The 19,551-nt window shown below is 34.6% G+C and overlaps 1 protein-coding gene across 1 annotated transcript in view; it reads left to right on the top strand.

The window, feature by feature from the left end:
* The window catches only part of MYCBP2 (MYC binding protein 2), a 279,990-nt gene that overhangs the window by 130,735 nt on the left and 129,704 nt on the right, over window positions 1-19,551 (top strand). The window contains 10 exon segments of the mRNA XM_032611171.1: window positions 3,091-3,263; window positions 4,157-4,282; window positions 4,370-4,497; window positions 7,540-7,631; window positions 9,627-9,761; window positions 11,362-11,445; window positions 12,860-12,956; window positions 16,198-16,390; window positions 16,918-17,192; window positions 18,551-18,772. Of these exon segments, the coding sequence (XP_032467062.1) occupies window positions 3,091-3,263; window positions 4,157-4,282; window positions 4,370-4,497; window positions 7,540-7,631; window positions 9,627-9,761; window positions 11,362-11,445; window positions 12,860-12,956; window positions 16,198-16,390; window positions 16,918-17,192; window positions 18,551-18,772 (1,525 nt within the window).

Here is a 19,551-nt window from a genome sequence, read left to right as displayed (position 1 = left end):
TTTCTACCAGCCATCCAAGTCTTAAAAGGCCATGTTTTCTATCAGTCCTGAGGCCTGATTCCTAGTGAAGGAATTATAGTGTTTCCCAGGTTGCTCACAAGCTTGCTATCTCACTTGGGCATTTTGTGGGAAGACTTGGAGGCCAGAATTGAGTTGGGTAGTGCTTTTAGATCTCCGTAGCAGCAATATACAGGGTAGATTAGATGACAAGAGACTAGAGGTGAGTAGTCTTAGAGTGATTCTTATGAAGATAGGAGATACTGAGAACCAGAATTAGAGTGGTCACAGTGGAACGGAGGGGATAGAGAAACAAATGATGTAAAAATAGAATTATCCTCAACTATTTACTGATTGGAAGTCAATGTACAAGAGACTTAGTTACCAAAGAGCAAGCTCTGGTTTGGACCTAGGTTTAAGTTGATATTTGATTTTCTATGATCCTTACATGTTTTATTTTTAAATGAAGTAAATTTGCATTAACAAAATAAAGTAAAAACTGGCAGTATGGAATTAGTTTCTGGATACATTTACTAAATTAGAAATGCATTCTCTAAATTAGAGAGAACAGTAGAAGTAGATTCTAACATTAGAATCATTTCCCTGGGGTCTTAACAGAACTCCAAAGTGCGGTATCTGATTACTTGAACCTTGCCTTTTTCACATGTGGTAGCAGTAGGGACAGATGATCTCAAATGCTTGCCAGGTCCTTGATCATTTACCCTTTATTCTAAAACAGAGATTAAAAGATGAAGGACAGTCTCCTCCTGTGTTTGAGTAAAACAGCTGGAAGGTGGAGAGTTTGTTCCTTTATCCTGACTTCTGGCTGCTTTGTGTCCTTTGTGTTTTTCAGTAGGGTATGTGCATTTTACAGCTATCACAGACATTGCAGATTCAGTATTAGCTTACTGTGACTTTCCTTCCGGCCTGAGTCTGCCTCCTTTTGTATTCTTAACAATAACTTCTCCTGAACAATTAGAAACTTTTAACATTTGAAAAGAGCAGGTAAATGTTAATAGCAATTTTATTTCCCATGTCAAAATTTACAAAACTAACACATGAATCTGTGTTATTTTTTAAAAAGCAAAGCAAAAATACAAACAGGAAAAATGATGTGGTCCTTCTCCAAATCTTTTTCTTCCCCCGTACCAAATCCCACTAACCTTCGCTATGGGTCACAAGTATTAGGTTTGGTTTATATTGTTTGATACCTTTTTTTTTTTTTTTTTTTTTTTGCGGTATGCGGGCCTCTCACTGTTGTGGCCTCTCCCCCGTTGCGGAGCACAGGCTCCGGACGCGCAGGCTCAGCAGCCATGGCTCACGGGCCTAGCCGCTCCGCGGCATGTGGGATCTTCCCGGACCGGGGCACGAACCCGTGTCCCCTGCATTGGCAGGCGGACTCTCAACCACTGTGCCACCAGGGAAGCCCTGTTTGATACCTTTTAAAATGCATGTATTTTGTTTTTTATATAAATAAGACTACAAGTATCACTTAGATTGATAGATTAAATTAAAAAGCAATAAACCAATAATATTAATGCTACTAATTATAGCAGCTATTTTCATAGAATTTATTCTGTGTGAAGTATTATTTTTAAGTGTTTTTTAAAAATAATTTAAATTTTTTAAATTGTTGTAGAAATAACATAAAATTTAACATCTTAACCATTTTTAAGTGTACAATTCCGTAGCATTAAATATGGTCACATTGTTGAACAGCATCTCTCCAGAACATTTTCATTTTGTAAAACTTAAACTTATGCAAAGAACAGCTCATTTCTCCCTCCCTCTCACTCCTGGCAACCACCATTCTACTTTCTGTTCCTTTGCATTTGCCTACTTTAGATATATATATATATAAGTGAAATCATACATAGTTTGTCATTTTGTGACTAGCTTGTTTCACTTAGCATAATGTCTTCAAGGTTCATTCTTTTTTTTTTTAAGCTGAATGGTATTTCATTGTATGTTTCTACCACATTTCCTTTATCCCTTCATCCATCGAAGGATGTTTGGGTTGCTTCCACCTCTTGGCTATTGTGGATAATGCTGCTATGAACATGGGTGTGCAAATATCTCTTCAAGATCCTGCTTTCAGTTCTTTTGGATATGTACCCAAAGTGGGATTGCTGGATATAAGTGCTTTTATATTTAGTAAATTTGGATCATCAAGTGCAATTGATTGAGAAGACCAGACTTAAATAATATACTATTTTGATACAAACATTTGAAAAATCATAAAGAAAAGCCAGAAAATAATAAACTTTTGAAATTCAAGATAATCGTTACCTTTGAAAGGAAAAGGAAAGGAATTGAGTTGGGAGGGAGACACAGAGTACTTAATAGATAATGGTAGTGTTCTTTTTACTAGTATATATTGTGTCATTATTCTTCATACTTTATTTTGAAAATATTTTGTTACTTTTCTTTTGTGTGTACTCGATAGTTGATAAAAACAACTCTTCCGAAAAGAATTTATAGGATAAAAGAGGTAAAGAAGTGGAAACTGCTTTTTGAGAATTTTGTTATGAAAGAGATAAAAGGAATGAGATAGTGGCAGGAGGGCATTGTGGGTCCCTCACGGTTTTTGTGACTGCTTTACTGTTTATTAGTAAGATTCAGCATCTGCATACATTCTGTTTGTGCTTCCTTCCTAAGAACAGCATTCCATGTGCTTTGCCCACTTTCGATATGGGATTGATTATCTCTTACTGGCTTGCGGGAGCTCTTCTAGGTTGTGGATATTGCAGTTTTGTCTCATATGTTTGTTTCATGTATTTTCTTTTGACTTATCTTTTGTCTATACACTTTTTTATGGAGTTTTTGCTGTACAAAAGCTTTACATTTGTAAGTACACATTATACTTTTAAGTATACTGTTGCTCTGTTATTCATGAAATGTGATCTATATTACTGTTTTGTTCAAATTATTTCATTTATAGTGACATAATCACTTTATTTATATCTTTAGCTCAGATATGGAAAGTCATGAGCTATGTTTTGTCCTGTTTAAAGCTGGCCGTATTATTCTCTTTTTATTGTCAATTATACTTCACAGGTTTTATTATACTGTAATTATTCTCTTTCTTGAAAGGTTTCGACCAAACACTAGAGAACTATGGTGTTACAATGCAGTGGTTGCTGATGCCCGACTTCCCTCTGCAGCAGACATGCAGTCCCGATGTAGTATCCTAAGTCCTGAACTTGCCTTACCAACGGGATCAAGGGCTCTCACCACCCGGTCTCATGCAGCTTTGCACATTCTAGGTAGGGTTGGTATTTGATGATCAGCTAATTTTCATTAATGTGTGCTGAGGATTTTTTTTTAAGAGTATTTAAATTTGTATATCATTCTGTCATGTTTGTTAAACAGTAATGCGCTAGGTGCAAAATAAGTTAAATCCTCTAACTTTAAGAGGTTTACCCTACAGAAAACAGTACATCAGACTTACACCAACACCCTGAATGATTCATATATGCCCAAATATAAAGCAGCCCTGAATATAATTTTCCTAATATGTGTCTTGTAAAGTAATGTTTTTGCTTAACTTGAATATATAAACTTTAGTGATGTAGGTTAAATATTCAAATGTATAATTATAATATTTAATTTTTATACATTATTTAAAATAAATTCTATAAAATATATGAATTTTATAGTTACCACTTGTTTCTTCTTACATAATAGTTTTCCACAGCACATCAACTTCACTTCTAATTAATTAATTTGAGATCTAGCACTTTTACAACATCTGGTAGCCATTGTAAACATCCAAAACTAGCACTGATTAAGGTTATCTCAGGCTACTGTGTCTTCCTCAAATAGTACTTTAAGAATCAATCTAAAGTGATTCAGAGAGTTTGATAAAAGGAAGAACCTTGTAGGGACTCAAAGATTAAGCGATTCCAACTTTTCAAAGAGAGAGTTTTGTGTGAAACATTGTCATATAGCTTATGTTTAAATATGGTAATTACCCAGGCAGAGGGTAATTTTTATTGGTTGTAAAAGTATCTTCCATGAAATGTTAAAGCTTGGAATAAATTTGTAGAGCACAATTCAGAATTTATTGTTTTAATTTATCCCCTCCAGCATCTCATACTATAAGTACTCGGGGAAGTTTTAATTTCAAGGAGTTGAATTTTTGTTTGTTTGCTTTTAGGTTGTCTTGATACCTTGGCAACTATGCAAGATTTAAAGATGGGTGTTGCCAGTACAGAGGAGGAGACTCAAGCAGTAATGAAGGTTTATTCCAAAGAAGATTATAGTGTAGTAAACAGGTTTGAAAGTATGTATATTTATGTTTAGGAAATATTGTCTTATAAATGAAATACATGGATATTTTAAAGCATAAGTTATCGTTTGCATCTTTTAGGTCATGGAGGGGGCTGGGGTTACTCTGCTCACTCGGTAGAAGCTATACGTTTTAGTGCTGACACAGACATTTTACTTGGTGGTCTTGGTCTGTTTGGAGGTAGAGGAGAATATACCGCTAAAATTAAGGTAAGCAGTTCATTCTCACTGTTGCCTTTTGTGTTTGAAGATAAGTATTTTGACTTAGTTTATTATTTTATAGAAGGCACCTTTGCATGTGCCTACTTTCTTGTAGCCGTTTTAATGATAAGATGCAGGGGCATTTGGATGTAGCTTTAAAAAGTTTTTAGCATTTTTACTGCCAAATACTGTGTAAACAGACATCATCACCACAGGCGTGGGGACCAGGGATGAAGTGAGTAAGGGGATGGATTCCATCTGGTAGAGAGTCAAAAAACAATCAAAAGTCCTAAGTTTACTGCACTATTCATCTCAGAAAGGGCAACAGTTATACTAAACAAAGGATGTGCTCAGTCTTTGAAAATTTACTAATAGCTTGAATTTTCTGTTGTCACATTATCCGATTTTGCTCTTAAAGTGAGAGAGACGACTAGAGTTTATGCCTTAATTTCAATAGCAGGCTTCTTAAAAAATTCTCAGTTAAGTACTACTGGAGTCTCAGTCCTTATCTTCCTTAACCAGTCTACAGAATTTAATCCAGTCGAGCTCTTCTTCGATATGGTTTCTTCACGTGGCTCCCAGGACACCACACTTCATTTTCCTCCCATCTCCCTGGCCGCTCTTCTTAGTCTCCTGCCGGCCACTCATCATCTTCCCGACCTCTAAACGCTGCAGTGCCGGAACTCAGTCTTGGACATCTTTTTAAAGTCTACTCACCCCCTCGGTGATCCAGCCTTACGGCTTTAAGTATTTTTTCTCTTATCGTTCTCACACTTAATAGACCTCCAAAGATATATATACAGCTGCCTACTCTGCATCTCCATGTGGATAGCTAACAGGTATTTGGGATGTAACATACTCAAAACTAGGCTTCTGACCATCTCTCTAAACCTGCTGTTCTCTTGTCCTTCCCCATCCCAGTTAACTGACTTAGAATAGAGTTAACTTCATTCTTCCAGTTGCTTAGGCCAAAAATCTTGGAGTCATCCTTGCCTTCTTCCCTCTTTCTTTCACACCCCACATCCACTCTCACAGCAAATATTGTTGGCTGCACTTTGAAAATAAATCCAGGATCTAACCACTTCTAAAAACTGCCCCTGGTACCAAGTTGGTCCAAACCACAGCTGCTTGGAGCATTACAGTAGCCTCCCAATTTGTATCTGCTTCTGTCCTTGCTCCCTTCAGTCTGTTCTCAACATAGCAGAGTGATTCTAATAGTATTAGAATAAAAACCAGAGGGCTTACAAGGGCCTGAAAAACAACATCAGAACTGACTTGCATCACCACTCTGACTCTGACCTTATGTTGTACTAGTTGCTTCACTCTAACCTAGCCATACTGACCGGCCCTTGTTCCTCAGACATACCAGGCATAGTCAGACCTCAGGACCTTCACACTTGCTACTTACTCCCTCTGACGGCAGCTCTTCACTCCGGTACCTGCAAGGCTCACTTCCTCTTTACCTTAAGATCGTGACTCCTTGGTGAGCCTATTTAAAACTGTAAATCCTCTCCCTTACCACAGACTTACTTCCAGTAGCCCCCCCCGCCCCTTTTTTTTTGTTTGCATTGTTCACCCCTGTATGCCCGGTTCTTAGAACCCTGCCTGGCACACAGTATGTGTTCAAAATTATTTGTTGAACATAAACAGGGGAGCCAAGTTAGGGGCAAATCATTTAAGGACCTTTATATCATGCTACAAAGAAGGAGAAGAGAAACCATTGAAGACTTTTAGGTTAAGGAAGTATTCTAATCAGATACTCATTTTAAAAAGACTGCTGTGGGTTAGTCAAGAAAAGCAAAAACCCTTAACTTTGTGGAATATGGGTTAGAGCAAGGAGAGAATGGAGAGAAGAACTAATTAGTTCATATTGAACTCTTCTAGCTAGTAACACTGCTAACACTGGTTGCACTGACAAGCTTTGGTACCAGCAATAGGAGAGATACAGTGCTGGTGGAGAGATTTGGAAAAAAGGATTATCCCAGGTTTTTTAATCTGAGTGAGTAGGTGAATGATAGTGCCATTAATCAGAGGAGGGGAGGCAGGAGGGAGGAGACATGAGTCACTTTACAACTGGTGAGATCGAGCTGCCCTGGGGCATCCCAGGCGCAGACTAGGATCTGAGGTGGAGACAGATCTTTTAAACTATTAGCATATATACTTGAAAAATGGAGACCTCTAACAGAGTAATTGTCCAGTAAGTTTTAATATCCCCATCTCTTCCTTTTTAGTCTTTTACTCACCTTTCTTGTAGTTCACCTACTATAATCATCAAGAGAAATAAGGGTTTTAAAAATATGTATTAGTCCATTTTTTTTTAAAAAAGATCCCTTCCTCATAATTCTCATTTATTTTCACTTAATTTCATAACTTTTCCTATTTGATATCTTCTCTTTTATTCTTTTCCTGTACTCTGCAGTCCTCTCCCTTTTTTATAACTGTTTTTTTCCCCCTCACTCTTTCTATCTCCTTTTCCCATGCCATTTGAGCTATTTTTTGTTACCTGTTTTCTTAAGGATCCTTTCCTTTTATTATTCCTCAGCTAATATTTTTCTAGCCTTTTTTTTTTTCCGCTGGGTATTTTTCTAAGTGTTCCACAAACATCGTTTCACTTAATTCTCACAATTACAATGAAGTAGACGCTGCTAGTGTCCATCTCCCTTTAATGGATGAGGAAACTGGGTCCTAGGATCTCACAGCTAGTTATGTGTTGAAGCAAAATTCTACTACATTTGGAAGCTCACTTAGAACTTAGAGCTCTCTCACCTTCAGATGTTTATATCTGGTACAGAACATTTTTGGAGCGTTTGCTCTAAGTAGGCAAATATATAAAATAAGGAAAACTGAGGTTAGTACAGACCATAAGACATGTGTTTCTTAATTTCGATGTATAGATTTGTACATTTCACTGAATAACATTTTTTTAAAAGCAGGTACTCTTACATTCTGTAGTGTCCAGCATCTACTGGAGACATGAAATTATAAACATATTATTCAGCAGGTCTGCATGACTGAGTGACTGGGCACAATATGTTTTTCTCCTCTCCCCAGCTGTTTGAGTTAGGTCCTGATGGAGGAGATCATGAAACTGATGGAGACCTTCTTGCAGAGACTGATGTGTTGGCTTATGACTGTGCTGCTAGGTAAAGATTTCTTCAGTATTCAGTGTAATCCTTTCATACTTAACATGACATATTTATTATAAGTGAATAACGCAACTTAAAGAGAAGGTTTTAAATAATCTGTGATCAGATGCTTAAGAAACTAAATTATATCCTAGGTAATATACCTGTTACTTTTAATAATGCTACATTAAAACTAATAGTATCCTTCATATTTGTATTTCACAAGATAAATTGACTGTTTCTACATTGAAGATGGAAATATACACATATTTTGCACACATATTTTCATGCATCACTTAGAGAACACCAAATATGCTAGTGTTCTAGTGATGCAGTACAATTATTTACTACCGGTAGCGTTATGTATACTGTGTCAAATAGTCATAGCGGGTCGTACTTCAAATCACCTGTATGCTCTGACACCAAGCCTATAGTATTTGCTTGATTATAACATGCTTGGAGAGGTGGCCAGCTTTACTGAAACCTCTCAGGAGGTAACCAGAATCAGGATGTTTATTTATGAAGGTTCATTAAATAATAAAGAGACTTAGATTTTATCAGTCTTCTCTGTGTAAACTTAAGAATTATCTCAAGACTGTTATGACAAGTTAGTGATTTGAATCAGGGAATATTATGATGAGAAAAAGAACGGATTTGGACTTCATGATAATGGTAGTATACTGTCTTTCCCAATGATAAATAACTACATTAAGAAAACCTTCTGTGGCATTCATAAGCTTTTGGTTAATGAAAATGTATATTTTCTGAAGATGGTAGTAAGGCATTGAGTTTACTTTTAACAGACAAATACTTTTTGAGAACAAAATAGTAAACCTAAAGAAAATTTTGACTGTTTCTTCACTTTAGGCATTAACCAGTATCAGGAGATACTATTTCAGTACCTTCTTAATGTTACACACAAATGAAGATTAGGGAAATGTCAGGAAAGTTAATTGATTAATTAATTTTTAACAAAGACTTAAGATGCCATTGTTATCACTTTTTTGAGCATATGATTGTGAGTCAGAAATACAGTGTATGGTTTTATGTATAGAGAATCATCTAGATATTCTTCATTTGCCTCCTAACGAAGCCCAGATTCCTAAGGCTGGTGTTAAAGGCCTTTCACAGTCTTTCACAGAGTCTTTTTAAACTTTCCACCTACTAGTTTTCTCTATCTGTCTCAGTGCTTTAGCCTAACTGGACACCATGCCATTTCCAGACCCTGTTTTGTACTCTCAGACCCCTGCCGATCTGTTCATGACAGTCTTCCCCTTCCTCAATATCTTTATTCTTCTCTCTGTCCCAGCTACAACCAATATGCACTCCTTCCACGCTATTACCTAGAACTTTGTAACTTGGGTATATCTTTATCAGATGCCCTTATTTGTATACATGTGTTTTCTCTCCTGCTAATTTAATAAACTTTTTGTGTAGTTACTGTGTGACAGGCTCAGTTCCAAACAATTTGTCTAAACTCAATTCCCAGAACAGTCCTATCCTATGAGCTAGATATTGTTTTTATTCCTATTTTCAGATGACAAAACTTAAGTCACAAAGACGATGTAGTAGTAACTTCCCCAAGGTCACCCAGCTAGCGAGTTACAAAGTCAGGCCTTGAACTCAGACCATCTGACTCCAGAGCTCTCGAAAGACTTTAACTGAATACATGAACCTTAAAGTTCAAAGTTTTCCAACAAAGCTGGCATGTTTTTTTTAACAACAGTTAAAAAAAATTGTCTTATTTTAGTATGAAAACTTTATAATATTTAAGCAAGTTTTAGAACTCAGGATGAGGAGGAAGAAATATAATGCCATCACTGTAGCACCAGTAACCATTATTTGTGTTCTTGTCCAGACTTTTTAAAATGGAGGGTTTTTAATGTTGTTTGACAAGAATCTTATAATAATACAGTGTATTTCATGTTTTGTTTATAAAGGATTTAAAAAAATAAATGTATGTAACAGAGAAGTACAAAGGCATTGTCTTTGACACATAAATTTTCTTCTTAGAGAAAAATATGCAATGATGTTTGATGAACCAGTCCTCCTGCAAGCTGGCTGGTGGTATGTAGCCTGGGCTCGAGTGTCAGGACCCAGCAGTGACTGTGGATCTCATGGACAAGCTTCTATTACCACAGATGATGGGTAAGCAGAATGTTTAAGTATTCCTTAAGCAACTCCCTTTTTTGTTAGTGGAATATTGTTTTGAAAGCTCAGAGGTCTTTTTATTTTTTAATTTTTTTGCGGTACGCGGGCCTCTCACTGTTGCGGCCTCTCCCGTTGTGGAGCACAGGCTCTGGACGCGCAGGCTCAGTGGCCATGGCTCATGGGCCCAGCCGCTCCACGGCATGTGGGATCTTCCCGGACCGGGGCATGAACCCGTGTTCCCTGCATTGGCAGGCGTACTCTCAACCACTGCACCACCAGGGAAGCCCTCAGAGGTCTTTTAGTAGAGTAAAAAATCTTTGTAGGTCTAGAGCATAATATGACCTGCTAAAAATTAAATTCGTATAATCGCATGCCAAATTAAGGTAAGACAGAATGTGGAGATAATAGAACTGCTATTCTTTGCTCTTGTCAGTTGGCATTTGTGTGTATTTCTGGATGTTACCTTGTTTAAAAGCTTGTTTGCAAAATTAGAAATTATACAGAGGAAAATGACAAGGATAGGGAGTTTGGAAACCATGAAAAAGAAATATATACATGCCATAAAATTTGACAGTGCTTATGAAAATACTTTATAAATTGCAAAGCCTTAATGATATGAGATGCTACAGTTTTAATAAAATGTAAAGGGAAATTTACCGTTTAAATTTCAGGTATAGAGCACTTCCCAGTTTATAAAATACTTTCGTTTATATTATCTTGTTTGATGCCCTCAGTAGCTTTGTGAAGTGGTTATTAGCCCCGTTTTTACACTCGGAAATAGAGAGACAAAAGGTGAAACGATTTGTGTCAAACTGTATGGCTACTGTGTGGCAGAACCAAATCTGGACCTGGAGTTTCTTGACCCTAAGTCCAGCCTTCTCTATACTCTGTACTCTGATTGATGTGAAAGGACCATCATTTATAAGAGAAATTCAATTTATTCTTTATTATTCCTGAGCATAAACTGTTCGAAATGGGTAGAAGTTATGTAATCATGTATTTCATATAGTTTCATTCAGCTCATAAGAGAGCTGACCAGAAAAAGAGCAGACTAATTTATGAGGTGAATTCTGTGTTGCTGAATGTTCGAGTAGAGTACTGAAGATAAATTAAGTCTATTGTTGTAACATATCCTTTTCAGCTTACTCTAAGATTGTATGGTAGAACTGGGGAGAGTGCTTTGGTCCTGGACTGTATGATTCCCATATACAGTTCATTCAACCTTGGAATATCATAGCATTTTGAAGATAAAGTTTATGTTATATCTATTTAAGCAGATTTTAAACTGTAAGTTGAAATATTTTGTTAAAAGCTTATTGTTCTGGTTAAAGTTGAGCTTTAACCAGGAGGGAGGGAGCAGAGCAGCTACTCACCTAGGAGCTCCCAATCAGGTTCAACTCTTTCATTTAACCCATTAAGGCATTCAGAGCTAGAATTAAAATCAGAAATGTCTTTTAAAGTGTATTTTTGGCCTTAAAGAATGAATCTCTCTTCAGTAATGTAAGATTTGAAAGCATGATTGTTAAACTTTTCATTTCCTTCCATGAATCTTGAATAGTGTTGTCTTTGGTTATATTGTTATTTTTTCTCTTCTTAGGGTTGTTTTCCAATTTAAGAGTTCAAAGAAATCAAATAATGGTACAGATGTTAACGCTGGTCAGATACCTCAATTATTATACAGGTATTTAGCGTATTTATAATCAACATGGTTTATTCTTTTAATATAATGAGCTAGGATCACTGTAAAATATATGGCACAATAAGGGAGAAATTATTCGAAGCATTTAGCTACATTTAATACAAACAATTTATGTTTTGTATATTTTTAAACATTTCTTTACCTCAAGTTAATTTTAATAAAATATCTCTAATGACTCAGATTATCTGTATTATGCCTATAACAGTATTTTAATAACTTATTTTTTAAACCTATTGATTTTCTTACCAATTTCAGAATGTTTTAAACTTTAAAGTAATAAAATTTGTCTTAGAGAAATGAAATCTGAGTGTCAGGTGGGGATTTTACATGTAGGCCTGGTTGATTCGTTCTATAGTTTTATATTTCTTGTTCATCTTGTGATGGAATGAATTGGAAAATCCCTTGCTGCTGAAAAATTTCCACCTTTAATTAAAATATCAAACAACAGCTTGCTCATATGATAATACTATTATATTTTAACATTAAGAATTTTAATTACTTCATGGTAATTGAGACATATATGGGAACAATGCCTATGTGTGTGCCCATCTATATCTAGGTGATTACTGCAATAATTTTTATTTTTTTAAATTTTATTATTTTTTTTGCCGTATGCGTTCCTCCCACTGCTGTGGCCTCTCCCGCTGCGGAGCACAGGCTCTGGACGCGCAGGCTCAGCGGCCATGGCTCACGGGCCCAGCCGCTCCGCGGCATGTGGGATCTTCCCGGACTGGGGCACGAACCTGTGTCCCCTGCATTGGCAGGCGGACTCCCAACCACTGCGCCACCAGGGAAGCCCTACTGCAATAATTTTTAGATTAAAGAATTTAAATAGATATAAACCCTCAGTAAAAACTGGCATTCTTACTTTAAATAGTAAAAATCAAAGGCAGTACCTTTAGAACAGTGATTCTCTGTCTTCTATATCTTTTATACTAATAACTTTAAGAATCTAGGTGGTATAACCTCACTTTTTCCAAGAGGACATTTTTGTTTGTTTTTATGCAATCTGCTATAGTCAGTATTTGTAATATGTAGCATTATGAACATAGCAAGTTGCTTGGACTACTCGTGGGTACAGTGGTTGAGTAACTCTTTAATGGTAACATTTAATAGTAACATTACTAGAGAACATAAGTTACATAACGTTGTCTAGTAAGAGAAGAGAGTTTCTACTATCCAGTCTTACAAAGGTGAGATTTAGAAGATGAGGTACTTACGTGCTAAAAATTTTGCTTAGCATTGGAAAATGTTTGTAAAAAGCCCCATATTGGGATTTTTCCTAACAAAAATGCTTAACTGTTTAATTTGTTTTGCCATTGCAAAAATGTATATTTGAGAATAAAAATGTCGGTGGACTTTCCAACATAAATTTATGTGTGTATGCTACCTTCAGACTTCCAACCAGTGACGGCAGTGCTTCAAAAGGCAAACAGCAAACCAGTGAACCTGTACATATTTTAAAGAGATCTTTTGCAAGAACTGTCTCAGTGGTAAGCCATTTTTTAAAATTTCAGCTTTTCTGTCCAGTGCTGAGTTTTGTTTTGATGTTTAGCATTTAGCCACTTTTCTAAGAGTTTATCTTAGCATAGCTTTATAATTCAGATTTGTTTATATTAGCTTTGACATCCCAGGCCAAAGAATAGTCACATTAAATAATGGAAAATAGAGATGTTGACTGATTTTAACATACCTTGCTATTTCTGAAATACATGGTGAATTTTCTTATAAATTATGTATGAACACATATGCTGAAGGAGTTAGAAAGTGAAGGAAAAGTTGAGTGATATTAACCAAGAATGTTACTTTAATGCTAAAGAATTAAGTAGAAGGGTCATATATCTAACAAAGGACTTTGTTGAATTACCTGACCATCCCCTTCGTACATTTCAAGACATGATGCCATTGGGGTTACCAGTGTAGAATGGAAAGCCAATAAGATGTAATTGAAACACCATGGTGTTTCAGCTCAGGAAGTCTGAGTTCTTGCTCTTTCATTTGTTAGTTGAGGACTCTTAGGAAGGTTATCTCAACTATATCATAGCATCATTATGAATTTCTGAGTTCAGGGATATAAAAATTCTATTTAATTTGTAAGGCCCTATATGAATATGATTTATTAATGTAGCTGGTAGTCTGTCATGTTAGTAAAATGCATAGGGAGAAGGCTTTTTTTCCCTTTTTTTCTTAGTTTCTTTTTTTTTAAACCACAAAATTAATACACGTCCCTGGTGGGAATAGGGTTAAAACTATACTAAAATTATATTGGAGTTCTTTTCCCATCACCCTTTTATCACCATATATAACTGCTGTTTCCATTCGGATGTATATTCTTCCAGACTATTTTTTGTACATAAACAAATTTATTAGTCTCTGTTTACTGTATGCTGTAGAGTCTTCTTGTTTGTTTTTGATCATACTTAAAGTTCTGCCTATTACTTTTTAAAAATTTCTTTTTTTTTAAAAGTGGTAGTAAAACACTTCACAAATGACATGATTTTTCTTTTATTTATTTTTTTATTCAATTGTAGTTGATTTACAATGCTGTGTTAGTTTCAGATGTAGAGCAGTGATTCAGTTTTATATATATATATATATATATATATATATTTTTTTTAAGATTCTTTTCCCTTATAGGTTATTACAAAATATTGAGTATATTCCCTGTGCTACACAGTAGGTCTTTGTTGGTTATCTATTTTATGTATAGTAGTGTGTATATGCTAATCCCAAACTCCTAATTTATCCCTCTCCCCTTTTCCCTTTTGGTAACCATAAGTTTGCTTTCTATGTCTATGGGTCTGTTTCTGTTTTGTATATAAGTTCATTTGTATCATTTTTTTTTTTAGATTCCACATATAAGCAATATCATGATATTTGTCTTTCTCTGTCTGACTTACTTCAGTTAGTATGTAATCTCTAGGTCCATCCATGTTGCTGCAAATGGCATTATTTCATTCTTTTTTATGGCTGAGTAATACTCCATTCAATTCCATTGTATTACATTCCTTATTTATCCGTTCATCTGTAATAGCAGCACTAGGGCTGCTGTGAACATTGGGGTACATATATCTTTTCGAATTATGGTTTTCTCTGGATTAATGATAAAAATTTCATCAAATACGCTACGGATATATTCCATGTTAATACATTTGGCTCTATCTGAATTTTTTTAATGTTTGCTTAGTATTCCGTAGAATGGTGTACTCTAATTTATCCAGTTCTATTCCTACCAGAGGACTGTTTGTTTCTCATTTTTCACTATTACAGTTGTCCCTTGGTATTTGAGGGGGAATTGGTTCCAGTACCCCCCCCACAGATACCAAAATTCCTGGATGCTCAAGTCCATTATATAAAATAGCACAGTGCTTGCATATAACCTACACTCATCCTCCTGTGTACTTTAAATCATCTCCAGCTTACATATAATACCTAATACAATGTAAGTGCTATGTAAATAGCTGGCAGTGATTCAAGTTTTGCTTTTTGGAACTTTCTGGAACTTTTTCTTTTCTGAATATTTTCGATCCCTGGTTGGTTGAATCTGCAGATGCAAAACCTGTGAATACAGAGGACCGACTGTATATCCATATCTGTACATATGTGTCTTTGATACTTGCGTACTTCTGTGAATATTTCTACTGGAGGTGGGCTCATTTAAATTTTGATATATCATGTCAAATTCATCTTCCAACAGAGGGTGTGCTTTGAATAAGAGGCTCTTAAGAGATTTGGCTCCTTGGTACCTTGGCATCCTTTTAGTATTAAGATCAGTTTGGTGTATTTTGATCCAAATAAGTATCTTTGCCTCTGTTATGTCTTTTTCAGTGATCTCTTTTATCTGTGTCTAGTAATTCTTTTATATTTATGTCTAAGTGATTTTGTGGTCATTAGGTAATTGTAATCTTTGTATAAGAAACTTACTCAATCATTTCTTTACAGTGTTAAAGTACAAACCTTTATTCTTGGTTTTGCCATACCAGAGGACTGATATTTGGTGGAGATGAGGGAATAAGTGCTTTACTTTGAGATTCATCAAGTATCTGTCATCATAAGCATGATAAAACCCACAGGCCAACTAGAATAGCAAGGGATGCTCACCACCCTAAACTCATATTCTAGAATTTTTAAAGATCCAAATAAGTGTGTTTTTGTATTTTCTAGTCAATTTTAAACTTCTGTTAACTTGTTTATCAAGATTTGGCTGTAGTTTGTATTGTAAAATTTAATATGTAGACAAAAAATAACTTATTTGATATTGTCACTGATATCTAATACTGGAATACTTTATTATATTCAAAGATTATTAAAATGCTTAAAATACTTTTAGTTTATATACATAATACTACATTGACAATATAGAGTTTAATTTTTCTTTCAAGTAAACATGTTTATAAGTGTTTTTCTTTATTTATATGATAAACTAGATAGGTTGGTAGCAACTTAAAACTTAAAAAGTTTTTTAACTTCTTTAACTTAAAAATGTATTTTTAAATAGGTAAATATTGAAGAATGTTGTTTTTATAGATGCCTAACTACTTCACCTTTTATTGTCAAAGATATTCCTAATGGTAATGTAATGAATGAACTAATAGAATGTCTATTATTTGGGCTACCAAAACTCAGTACAAACTTCAAGGTAAACTTTTCAAGTTGAATGTCATCTTTCCATTTGATTCAACGTATGGTACCATTTAAACTAATTGTTATCTATTTTTTCATATTCTGGATTAGGAATGTTTTGAGTCATTGTTGAGTATTCTTCACTGGAGCTGGACCACCTTAGTCTTAGGAGTTGAAGAACTAAGAGGATTAAAAGGATTCCAGTTTACAGCCACACTTCTAGATTTAGAAAGACTACGCTTTGTGGGTACCTGTTGTCTGAGGTTATTGCGTGTCTATACCTGTGAAATTTACCCAGTGTCAGGTATGATACATTTTTTAAATGACTTTTGAGGAGAAAATGTTTTGAGACATTGAGAAGGTTTATATAGGGATTACCAAAACTTTAAGCTCCCCAGCTGCCTTTATTTATCCTGCTCGCTTCTGAATTGAGGGGAGAAACTTGGCTTGCTGTGATGCTTATATATTTACTTATAAAGAATATAATAGATTACATGTCATTATGATAACAAAAAGTCATGTTAGACTAAAGTTAAATACTCTAATAAGTTGTTGTTATAAACAGATTCTGTCAGATATAAATATTTTGAATGACTGATTTGGACTTAAATGCTGAAACCTGTGCAGGGTTTTTTTTGTTTTTTTCCCCATTTAAGAGTCCTATTTAAAAAGAAATAATTTTGGACCACACATAATCTCTATATTGTTTCATTTCTAGGTTATTAATACTTATGATTTTTAGCCATATAGGAAATTACTTGAATTGTATTGAATGTTTTCATACATATTTATTATTCTATTTAATTAGCAATCTGCTTTGTTCTCTTAAAGCTGCAGGAAAAGCTGTTGTAGAAGAAACTAGCAAATTAGCAGAATGTATTGGGAAAACCAGAACTTTGCTAAGAAAAATTTTGTCAGAAGGAGTTGATCACTGCATGGTGAAGTTGGATAATGATCCCCAAGGATATCTCAGTCAACCCTTGAGTCTCCTAGAAGCTGTCCTTCAGGAGTGTCATAATACCTTTACTGCCTGTTTTCATTCTTTCTACCCGACTCCTGCCTTACAGTGGGCTTGCCTTTGTGATCTACTGAATTGTTTGGATCAGGTAATTTCAGTTTGTAAAATGTCAGTTGAAAATATGTTAAAAAAAAAAAAAAAGAAAGAAAATATGTTATGCTACTTAATACTTTTCAAGAAAATATATTTCAGTTACCTCGATCTTTTTAACTTGTATAAAAGGTAAATTAAGAAATCAGTTTGGTATATGTGATTTAAATAATTAAAGTTAAAAAAACTGTTTTTCTGTTTGCTTTATCATTTCTTAATTATAAAATTGGCAGGCACATTGTATAGCTGCTGGGTTGTTCTTTGAATCTGTAAGTGAGAGCAAGGACAGTTCATGGTAGCCCCTGCCACTCCCATATCTCCAAAACAGTCAGGAGAGAGAGCTGCAAATGAATTTGCATGCTAACATCATTCATTTGCTCATGAGGAAAGTGCAACCCTCATGAATGTGTATGTCCCAAATCAGTTTCCAAAACCCTGAGCAAAATACTGGCAGAACTAAAGGGAGAAGTAGACAAATTCACATTGATAGTTGGTGACTATCAGTAATTAATAGAACGTAGAACTCTTTCAGTAATTAATAGAACAACTAGACAAAAAATATCAGTTGGAATACAGAAGATTTGAACAACACTATCCACCACTTTGGCCTAACTGACATTTATGGAATAGAATGTGCAAGTTGAGTATACGTTTTTGTTTCAAGTATACATATTATGTTCACAAAGGTATATTACATGCCAGGTCATAAAATAAGTCTTAGTAAATTTCACAAGATTAAAATCTTAAAGAAAGTGTTTTCAGACCACAATAGAAGTAAATTAAAAATTAAATGCAAAATATATCAAGGAAAACACCAAATATTTGGAAAATAGACAACACTTCTGAGTAACCAGTGAATCAAAGAAGAATTCCAAAGGAAATTAGAAGTTTTTCACACTGAAGATAAAAATATATCGGAATTTATGAGAAGTAGCCAATGTGTTGCGTAGAGAAAAAAAAATTTTTTTTAATGCTTATACTGCTAGCAAAGAAGAAAAGTTTAAAATCAGTGATCTAAATTTCTACCTTAAGAAGCCAGAAGAAGAGCAAATCAAACCCAATGTAAGAAGAAAGTAATAAGGAAAGGATCAAAATAATCGAGTCAAAATCAATGAAATAGAAAATAGAGAATATTAGCAAAGTCAAAAGTTGGTCCTTTGAAAATAAAACAAAAATTTTAAAACTCCTAGGAAGTCTGATTGAGAGATAAGAGAGAAGGAAAAAACACAAAATACCATTATCAGGAATGAAATAGGAAAGATCACTAAAAGGTTGTTTATCTTTTATATATCAAAAAACTTGGATTATATTGATGCAGTATTTCTTTAGTGGGGTGTATATTTTTGTTTTTAAAAGGATATTCAAGAGGCAAACTTCAAGACATCAAGTAGCCGGCTCCTTGCAGCTGTGATGTCAGCTCTGTGTCACACTTCTGTTAAGCTGACTTCTATCTTCCCTATTGCATATGATGGAGAAGTACTGCTACGATCAATTGTTAAACAAGTTAGCACAGAGAATGACTCAACACTGGTTCACCGTTTTCCCCTTCTGGTAGCACACATGGAAAAACTCAGCCAGGTCGGTCTTTTTCTGAAATATCTTTTATGTTGAAGCAATAAAACTGTAAATGGAGACAAACCTAGCTTGGTGCTTATTCTTCTGTATCAGTGTGTATATTTACCAAATAATTATGAGTTTTACGAGAAGAGTTAAAATTAAGAAAAAAAAATTTCTCTGTTTACCTGTAAATGAGCAATCTTTTTTCTCTAGTTTTTCATTTTAAATGATCCCTAACCCATAAAGAACTTGATAGAGTTATGAGATAAATTCCTGTATGTTTGTTTTTTGCTGAACAATTTAAAAAATTGCAGATACTATAAGCAAACTTTTATATTCTAATATAGTATTTTAGATTGCCAAGATAGAATTTTAGGGAAATAAATAATTTTAAAAACATCTTTTTCTATAACATTTTGGTATGTTAAGATAAGTATTATAAAACAGTAGTCATAGGAAACATTGTTTAATAAGTGCTTCTGGTTTATTAGAAAGCATTGTCAAGAAAAATTAAATATACATGAAAACCATATATAATTACTAACACGTTTGATGAGAAGTAATCGTTAAAATTAAAGCAAAAGAAAAAAAGAGTAGAAAATAGAACAGTTATCCCAATTAGTGTACAGTAGCAATTTTCTGTTGACTGAAGAAACAGAAAAATTATGAGAAAAATTTCAGTGACATACAGAAACAAAAAACAGGACAATAGCAGAATGGGAAGAAAATTTGCAGTTAATATAATACCTTTATAGTATCCCAGTAGACATAATAAAAGTAAATATAAGAGGGAATTTAGA

The sequence above is a fragment of the Phocoena sinus genome, chromosome 18 (assembly GCF_008692025.1).
Source record: "Phocoena sinus isolate mPhoSin1 chromosome 18, mPhoSin1.pri, whole genome shotgun sequence".
In the NCBI taxonomy this organism is placed as follows: Eukaryota; Metazoa; Chordata; class Mammalia; order Artiodactyla; family Phocoenidae; genus Phocoena; species Phocoena sinus.
The sequence above is the reverse complement of the archived record's forward strand: the minus strand, read 5'-3'. Positions and strand labels throughout refer to the sequence as shown.